This window comes from Cajanus cajan, chromosome 5, assembly GCF_000230855.2.
Source record: "Cajanus cajan strain Asha chromosome 5, NIPB_CcT2T_4, whole genome shotgun sequence".
NCBI lineage: Eukaryota > Viridiplantae > Streptophyta > Magnoliopsida > Fabales > Fabaceae > Cajanus > Cajanus cajan.
This window is the reverse complement of record NC_138521.1, coordinates 2,706,867-2,716,554: the sequence shown is the minus strand read 5'-3', so window position 1 is coordinate 2,716,554 and position 9,688 is coordinate 2,706,867. Positions and strand designations below refer to the sequence as shown.

At 33.6% G+C, this 9,688-nt stretch overlaps 1 protein-coding gene across 1 annotated transcript; it reads left to right on the top strand.

Moving 5' to 3' along the window:
• Positions 1-5,981: 5,981 nt before the first annotated feature.
• Positions 5,982-7,593, top strand: LOC109809315 (protein TIC 20, chloroplastic). Its single transcript, XM_020372580.3, has 3 exons — positions 5,982-6,140; positions 6,230-6,423; positions 6,697-7,593. The coding sequence occupies exons 2-3, from the start codon at positions 6,240-6,242 to the stop codon at positions 7,332-7,334; spliced, it is 822 nt and encodes a 273-aa protein (XP_020228169.1). The 5' UTR covers positions 5,982-6,140; positions 6,230-6,239; the 3' UTR covers positions 7,335-7,593.
• The last annotated feature ends 2,095 nt before the right edge of the window (positions 7,594-9,688 follow it).

Sequence of the window (9,688 nt, the reverse complement as noted above, 5' to 3'; positions counted from 1 at the left end):
CTCCAAGTGCCAAGTCTAGCACTTCCAAAAATATTATTTTCTTAAAATCTATTTTTGTGTGAAGAGAAAAATCTTGCTGTTTAAAATGTCTCAACAATCCAACTATAGTGGAAGTGATAGCTCTCCTAAAAACATTTCTTACTTAACAAAAGAGCTAAAATCACTTAAACTATGGAAGAAGCAAGAGGCCTTTCAAAAAGAGAAGGAGAAAATTGAAAGAGAGGCCAAACTTGCTATCCTAGATGAGAAGTTGAGAATTCTTAAACAAGAAGAAGAAAAATTGAAAGAAGACATGAGAAAATACAAAAGAAGAAGAAAAATGAAAATCAAAAGAAAAAAAGAAATAGAAAAAAATAAAGAACTTTGTGCAGGGAAGAGTAAAGAGGAAGAAATATCCTCTACAGGATTTGTGACTAAAGAGAATTGTTTTAGTACTAAAACTCCTATGAAAAAAATTCTCTTTATTCATAAAGATCTTAACTCTTGCCCTCATTCTGCCACTAGTCTTGAAGAGGAGATTCATAAATCTATTATTTTTAAAGAAAAAGAGTCTCAACTTCAAGATTTGGTGAAGGAGAAGTGGACTTCACTTAGTTCCACTTCTCGTGCTACTTCCTTGGTGGTGCCCAAGGTAGATAGCCTTCCTTTGTGTAGGACTTTTCCTACCTTAGTTGTTTCAATAATGCACCCAATTTATGGAATATATTATTTGTTGGATATAACATCTGAACCTTCAAGGTTCCTTGTGACAAATTCTTTTCATAACTATACAACAAATAATATAATCCAAAATTGTTTAGGAAATTTCTTAGTAGTATTTTCCTTATTTTCTAGGAAATGCCTAGGTTACCACATAGGGTACTTTAGGCAAGATATTTTAGTTTTTAGGATTAAGACTTTAGTGTGCTATAGTTTTAGCTTTAGCACATTTTTAGGATTTAGAAATATACCTAGTCTATGTTTAGGAGAGGATCCTATTCATTATATTAGTAGGTCTAGTGTCATAGATTTCTTTAGGTTCCATGAAAGGATTCCTTCTAGGATCTTCCTTTCACATTTATTTGTTGAAAATATCACCTCTGATGAATTTTATTATATATTTGTAGGTATGGCCAATAATCATGAGGACCCTCGAGATTTGAGGTCAAATCCTTTTCAAGAGGGAGGGGATGATAGACTATGGCCAAGGCCAAGGAATCCAAGAGGTGATATACTAAAAGAACCAAGAGGAATGGGATGATCTTAAAGACCTTTTTCTTATGTTTGTACATATAGTAGCTCTTTTGTATAGGTTATTTTTGCCTTTGTATTTGTGAGGCACTTTACTTGCTTTTTCTAGTGTTTGTATATTGATTTTAAGGTAGGCTACTTGGAGAGTTTAACTCCATTTAACCTCCCTAGTTGATACATTCATTTTGTATTTTTTCAGTAGAGAAAAGGGGGTGACATTTAGCAATACTTGAGGGTGTGAGTAGTAATTAGGCCAGAACTGGGCCTAGGCAAAATTTTGCATATTGGACTCATTTTGCTCCTAATTTTTCATAGATTTGATTTAGCTAGGTCTCATCATCATATGATGACCCTAACTAAACCAAATCAAATATTTTTGCAATAAATCTTGGAGTAATTTGGAGCCAAGGCCGCCTAGCATTCTCTTTTGTTCATGGCCGAAAATTACTACTTTTCCTTCTAGTTTTTGAAGCTTCTCCTCCAAGTTTCTAAACCATTGTAAGTTAGGTTGACCTTACCATGGTTCTTAAGTGAACCAAGGTCAAGGATAGCTTCTCCTACAAGTTTTAGAAACCATGGATGGTTAGCTACACCTTACCATGGTTCCTAATGAACCATGGTTAAGGTTAGCTTCTCCTAGAAGCTACCTCCCCTATATATTTGTAAAACCCTCTCTTGTAATCACTTTTGGACATTAATGAGACTTAGAATTCAGAAATTCTCTCTCATTTTCAAGAGTCAAATTCGTGAGAAAAACTTCTCCTAGTTTTCTCTCAAAGTTCCTTCTCCTATAAGCTTGGTTCCTTTCAAGCTTCTCCACTTCTTCAAGAGGTAACCGAACCTCTCTTAGGTGCTTCTCCACCATTGGAGAATCCTCCAAGGTGATTCCGCCACTTTCAAGGAGTTCAACCTCATGGAGCATTTCGGTCCTTGCATGGAAAGCTTGGAAGAATATCAATTCTCTCCAAGTGCTTCCATCACTTTCGAAGCAGTAAAAAACTTAAAATTGAAACTAGTGTAAATAATGAACTTAATAACATTTTGTCGATCAAAAAATATTTAAAAATACAAGTGGATAGACAAAATGGACATTATATGGATCTAGGAAATGGCTCAAATTCATTTTATTTATTTGGAAATGAAATGGCTCAACTTTAGGTATGTGGATAACTGGTTATTTCCTTTAGCTATTAAGTTGCTTCTTTCCTATGTAGAGCAAACAACACCCTGCCTATATTTTTACGTGATTTTGATTTTCTTGCTACCAATTTTATTTCACAAATTTGTTTTCAATGAAAACATGCAGATGGGTAAGCAAATTGAAAAAACTTGAATAACTTGAAGGGGGTTGGTTGAATCTTTGCTTTGGAACAGGGAACATACATACCCTCCTAATTTTTTTTTGTGCCAAAAGAGCTGAAAAAAATGTGTAGCACTTGTCTTAGTTCCTTAGACAGAATCTGGGTAGTCAAAAGTTTTCTCCAAGCTCAACTGTGAACCCTATTCTCACATTAATATACAAAGAACCAATAAAGTTTGTGAAGCAATAAGGTAGATATTTTGACTTGGGTGGAGCACTGGCCAAATGAGTAGATTCTGTTTCTTTTGTTCACTCAATTCAAAACTGAAGGGAAAAGACACGGACCTGTATATGCGGCGAGAGGGAGTTGTGTTTGATTGCTTCCTAGAAAAAGATTGTACAAGATAAGGAAAAAATTTTATGCAAGATTTATCAAGGTATCCACAATTGATGGATCAAATAAGTTGCCAATTCAAAAGGAACAAAATGGTGGACCACATGCACTTACCTTTCTACTTAATTAGACCCATTTTGAAAGGTTGTCCGCTTATTAAGAAAAAATAAATTAAAAGATAACTAAATGTATGAATTAATTTATGTGAGATTGTTCTACTTTAACTAATTACTAATTATTTCAAATTCAAATTTTGAGTATCTTATTATTTTACAACTTTGTTATACATAATAGTTTCATCGAATTTAAATAGGATTATCTCAAATCATGTGTGATTTAGAAAAAGAAAAAAGAAAAGTTTGATGGGAACACATGGATTGCCATCGATGACAGCTCAACTTAGAGATAGCTATTTGTTATTGTAGGTCAGCGTTGAGGTCTTAATTCATACACATATTCGACCACCTGCATTTTATTTAGCTGAAAGGAATTTGGTTCTTCCTTTTCAACATAATTTTTCTCAAAGGCATTCTTTCTGCCGCAATGAAAAGAAAATTTAATTAAAGGACCACTTGTGGATGGGAGCAGGAACAAAACTCCTGCTATTGATGCACCGAGCATTATTAATAATATATAACATAGATTTATTAACAAGGCTACGTCAAAAGCAAGTAAGATAATAAAATGCATATTTCAACCTTATTTTATAAATCGATTTTATAAGATTAAATTATATTTTTAATCTATTTTATTAATATAGTATTACAGCATATCAAAATTTATATCCCAGTAATTATTGATTGTTAGTATATTTATTAAGTTATCCATTATTAGGTCGTTATCGTATCATTTGTAGTTATTTAATTGTGCAAATTTCAAGTTTGAAATGTCCAATTTTCAATGTGAGAGGAGCGTATTAGAAGTAGAGATTTCAAATCAATTAGAAATAAGATCATAATAATGTATATAAATAAGAAATAATTTTCACCTTACAAATTAATTTTATAAAGTTGAATTAGATTCTTAATCCACTCTGTTAATTAGTACGGAGTTGTTGCCAATTTTCTCAAGTATCTAATTACTTTTAGCAAGTATAAAGAAAACTTTTTCTATACACAATGAATAAGATTAGCATAAATCACAAAGTTGACAAGATTCTAAAGTAAAGTAATTGATAGATAACTGAATTTTTTTTTATGTATGTTACCAAGAGTTTAATTATTGATCATGTATAAAAATAAAAATAAAAAAAGAATTTGTTCACTTTAATATTTTTTGTTTTAAAAAAATTTAGTCTCCAATTATTTGTTACATATATTCTTAATTGGTACAAACCAAACAATAGTAATAACATAAAATTCAATGGCAATTATTTTTTTAATATTTCCAAAAAGTTTGAGACCATTCAATTGAATCTTAAATAGGTAAGTCCATAAGTGGAGCCATATATAGTGGGACTATTGAATAAATTAATTCTTAAAAAAAAAAATTTAGCCGTTAAATATCTTGGTGGTCAGTTATATCTTAGCAGCAGCATTAATTCAAAAAATTTTGTTGCAGAAATTTTCTTTTAGACATAGACCACCTTGTTGGTTGGTGTAAGAAAAGACAAAAGGACAAAGAAGGGTTCATAAGTAATGCTATGATAGCCTAATCAATTCATAGTTTCTTTTGACCTAAGCTAACCACTAGGCATTAAGAAGAAGCCAGGCTAGTCCCAACCTTTGATATTTACAGACATTACACCTTGAACCAATATTCATATAACAAGAGCATGTGTTCCTTTGTTTAATTAGGACCACAAAGAATTAAAGTAACATGAATGGAATCCACACTTGTGTCAAATAGCAAAAGAGTTGAGACAAATTAATGTTAGGATACTCGTTATGGTGCTTTAGTGCTTCTTTCGGGTCATTTCTTGTTCTGATGGATGAACGTGGCTTTGAGAAAATTGGAAAGTGGAGAAGTTTATTCTTGGAATATGCCTGATGGTTCAAATACATCTGCACTTCTACTTTGTTACTTTCCTACTTACAATGATTGATTCAATTTTGGTTTTCCTAAAATGCCGTTCCTCTTGGGACTATTGTTATTATTATTACCTCTTTTTGTTTAAAATAAAAAATGGGGGGTACATGACATAGTGCAGGGAAGGAAATTTGGTTAAACCACACAATGTGGCTCAACTGGCAGAACGAACTCTTTGTATATTGAAAACATCTTATTATTATGGAAATAGATACCTTATGATGTTACCCTAAATAATTGTTAAAATTCAATCATGATCAAGCAATATCCCAACAACATGTAATTACGTTAACTTTTGAATTAAAGCTTTTGAACACTTTTCTTCTATTGAGCGTTGACTCTAGGGGGTAATGTATCCTAACAACATGTAATTACATTAACTTAAATACCCCATAAAAACATGAGTTTAATTTCGATACATAGTATATAACTTTTTATTCTCTCTGGATATAATTTGATACTTAACTCCTTTTTATTTTATTTCTTACCAAACAATTTAGAAAAAGGATTGTTTAACTTACCGATTACTATCTCACTTTCATTTTTTTTTCCTTTTACTTTCTTCCTTACACGGTTACACCAAACATAAATTCTGAGGTCAACTCGAGTCTTGAAAATTTTAATTAGCACATGCTGGTCAATCATCAGTAGAAGAATTAATGTCCATGCTTCAGGACTCTCTTATTCTTTGCTAACACAAACAAACATGTCAAAATTGAAAAAGTTAATCACCTATATTATGCTAGTGTAAAGTTTTTTTACACTAATAACTAATTATATCTTTTAATTGTGTCATGTCACTGTTAAAAATAAATGTGTTTATAGTAACATGGTACAATTAAAATATATAATTGGTTTGTATAGGTGATTAATTCAAATTGAAAACAAGTTCTTCGTTATCACGTGTTTCACTTGTGAGAGCTACATTGGGCCAATACTTGAACAAGCCTTTGTTTGGGCTTTGGCTCCTCCCACAACTAGTTTGGGTCGCAAGATTGGGCCCGTACTTGAACTCTCCAAAATATTCTCGGGCCCAGTGGAGACACGCACCAGTTTTCTTTATCTCTTTCTTTCGTGAAAATAGATGTGTGCAGACGCTAGCAGATAAACCTAAACACCAACATTGCAAATTCCCTCAACGCTGGAGTCACTAAGTAGGACTCGTTGGAAATTGTTTCTGGGACTCAGGTATACCTTTTGTCTAATTCTTCTCAATATTCATTTTTGTTTGGGTTGTCATTTTCTTTGTGTTCTTATTATTAGTGTTATTGTATCAGTTGACCAACCATGATTCAAAATGGTTGCATTGTATCCCAAGGGTGTGCCCCTGTGAATTCTAGGTCGTGCAACCGTGTCATACCCAATACCTCTGTCTTTCGTTGCGCTTCTCGAATGCCTGCTAATGTGGCTGTCTCAAACATTCGGAGTTTTTGGGGACATAATCTAGAATGTAAATCCTGGTTGCCAAGAGGTAATGGCATGCTTTACTTATCTTAACTCGTTCACTGATAATTGTTATGATTTGAATTATTCAGTTTATGACTTGTGACTTGTGAGATTATTGTTTGATTTCCCATGCTCTTATAATTTGTGTTTAAACCTAACTCACTCAACTCACCCCAAAAGGTAGCACAGGAGGTGATATTTTGGCTATAACACTGGCTAACTTGTGATCCTCAACACTTCTCATGTCGAGGACTATACAATATTTTAACCGAATTGTTTATACATTTTTGTGTGATAGGAATGACATTCTCAAACATGTTTGCTGCATCAAGCCTACGTTTAAGTGGGGATCTAAATATTCTCTTTCGCACACTCCCTGTGTTACCCCGGTTGCGCAAGTCTAATATGGCTCCTCGAGCATCGAAGGATGTCCCAACTAGCTTCCGTTATCCTCCAATGACCAAGAAACCGCAATGGTGGTGGAGATCATTAGCATGCCTCCCTTACCTCATGCCTCTCCACGAGACATGGATGTATGCTGAGACAGCATACAATCTTCACCCGTTTTTGGAATTCTTCGAATTCTATACATACCCTTTTCTCATGGCAATTGGGAGCCTACCTAGCTGGTTTCTCATGGCATACTTCTTTGTTGCATATCTCGGAATTGTGAGGCGAAAAGAATGGCCCCATTTCTTCAGGTTCCATGTTGTGATGGGAATGTTACTGGAGATTGCCCTGCAGGTTATAGGGACTGTGAGCCGTTGGATGCCTCTATCACTCTACTGGGGTAAAATGGGAATGCATTTCTGGACTGCAGTATCATTTGGTTATCTTTTTACTGTCTTGGAGTGCATAAGGTGTGCTCTTGTTGGTATGTATGCTGACATTCCTTTCATCTGTGACGCAGCATATATCCAAATACCATATGATTAACAAGATCTAAGGAGGTTTACCCGTACATTATATCACTTTGCGTTGTATCAGAGTGTTTCTTGAGCAGAATTGAAGGATGTAGTCTGTTAGTGTTTGTTTATGTCAGAAAAGTATCTACTTGAGATTTCCCTTTGCGTAGGTTTTATTTAAATGGATTGACTTTATCTGCTGTCTCAAGGTTCAGTCTCCCTCTGTTTCTTCCCCCTGTGACATTTCCTTCTTTCGATTTCTAATACAAATGCACATTACCTTTTCCACAGCCTTTATGTAGAGATGGCAATTTTAAATGAGCTTGTTTGGTTTTAATTCACAAAATTAGTGAGAAATCTGAGATTGAGAGGACTTAATCAATAATAGTTATAACATGATCTACTCTGCGGTCGAACTGGAGATTATTTACTGGTGGTGTGATTCAAGTTTTGTTCTCTGGAGATTATTTACTCGTGGTGTGGTCAATTTGTGGCCTGTGCAGACTTTTCGTTGAAACTTGCGATAACATCGTGCCTCATGCCCTCATGTAAATCATTTTTTTTTTGGCCGACATATTACATATTTCACTATCAATTTCTTGGACTTGGACGGGTTGGCAGTCATTTTGTTTTTATGTTCGCTAGAGAATCATCTAATACAACTGCAGAATAAGTGCTGAGAGCATCTGCAGTGGGGGTTGCTTATAAGCAACTCCCTATGTCATATCAAACCACATCAACTCTTTTTATTGTTTATAAATTGTTTAAATTTTAGCAAAGTTGCTTGTAGAAGTTCCAGTGCTTAAAAAAAAGTGAAAAAGAGTTGATGTGACATGACGTGGTACAAGGGATTGCTTATAAGCAACTCCCACTGCAGATGTTCTTAGAAACTCGTGAAAACAATATTCATGTCAATTTAGCCTCAAAATGTGAAATCATAACATTTAGTGTATTTGGATAAAAGTTGAGTTTAACTAAATTCACTTTTCCTTCAAAGTAATACATTTGTTAATTTTGAATTTTATGCATTGAAAAGTTAAAATACATATTCCAATGTTTTAAAACAAATATTTAAATACACTCTTAATTTTTCAAACATGAAAAATTATGTGTTTAGAAATAAGTTAAGGTTAACTCAATCTACTTTAATTTCAAAATAATAGTCTTGTTTTTATATTTCATGTATTAGAAAGTGAAATCATGTGTTCCAAGGAAAACTAAACATGCAATAAGTTGAGACTCATCTAATTCAACCGTAGAATAAGTACATATTTGGAAACACATCTGGAAACAATAATCATGTGAATTTAGTCTTGAAATGTGAAAGTTATATAACATGGACAATCGTTAGGGTGGACAAATTCACTGAATGATTCACACGAGGAAGTGAATGTAGGGGTATTGTAGGTAATATCTTTTATAATTGGTTAAATAATTAATGACTTTTAATGTGTGAAATTATAGACTAGACCCTTCTCACTCTTTATTCCCAATTAGGGAGAACTGGATGACGAGTCATTGTGTGGCAACTCGACACCCCTTCGTCGGCGACCACGCTTTCGACCAACATCGGCAACGCCACCCAACCTTCGAACCTTCACGACATTCCCGTAACGCATTTGTGTTGAAGTCTGCCGCTACCTTGACCACCATGTGAGGTACAATGCTGTGTTGATTTGGACTTTCATATCATGTTCCTGTGTTTGATGTGTACATGAGTGATCGCATGAACATGGGAGAAACGATGACCGAGTGTTCTACGGGGACATGATCGCAATGCTTGGCGGAGTAAGTGATGTAGAGGTGTTGAAGCACAGTGACCACCATTTTTGTCCATCATAACGTGACTGTTGTTCCTTTTGCTGCAACACACAAATCTGAAAAAGCTAAAAGGTTGTTTTATGAACAACATCACCATAACTCAACTACAATTTTGGCCATTGGTTCCTACTTCCTACGATAAATCCAAGAACAAAATGGATATTTCATTTTTACGTATAATATAATTCTCAAATTTTAAAAAATATATCGAAAGTAACATGTATCTAGTCTCAACCTTTAATTTATATATTTATATATCCGACTATTTTAAACATTATCATTATATTTTCATATAACATATAGTTTGTCAAATGTGAAAAATTACATGGACAACAAGGGAAATCACATAAAAAAATGTGCAAATAAACACATTATAAATTGTTATTGGTTCCAATTAATTCTGTCGATTAGATCCATTATTGTCCAATTGTAAATGTAAATTCAAGTTGACAAAAAAAAAATGTAGGATCCATATTCACTAAAAATTATTGTATTAGACAGAATAAATGTAACTATCTTATATTTAATTAACAGAATTATGAAACAAAACAAAAAAGGTGAAGG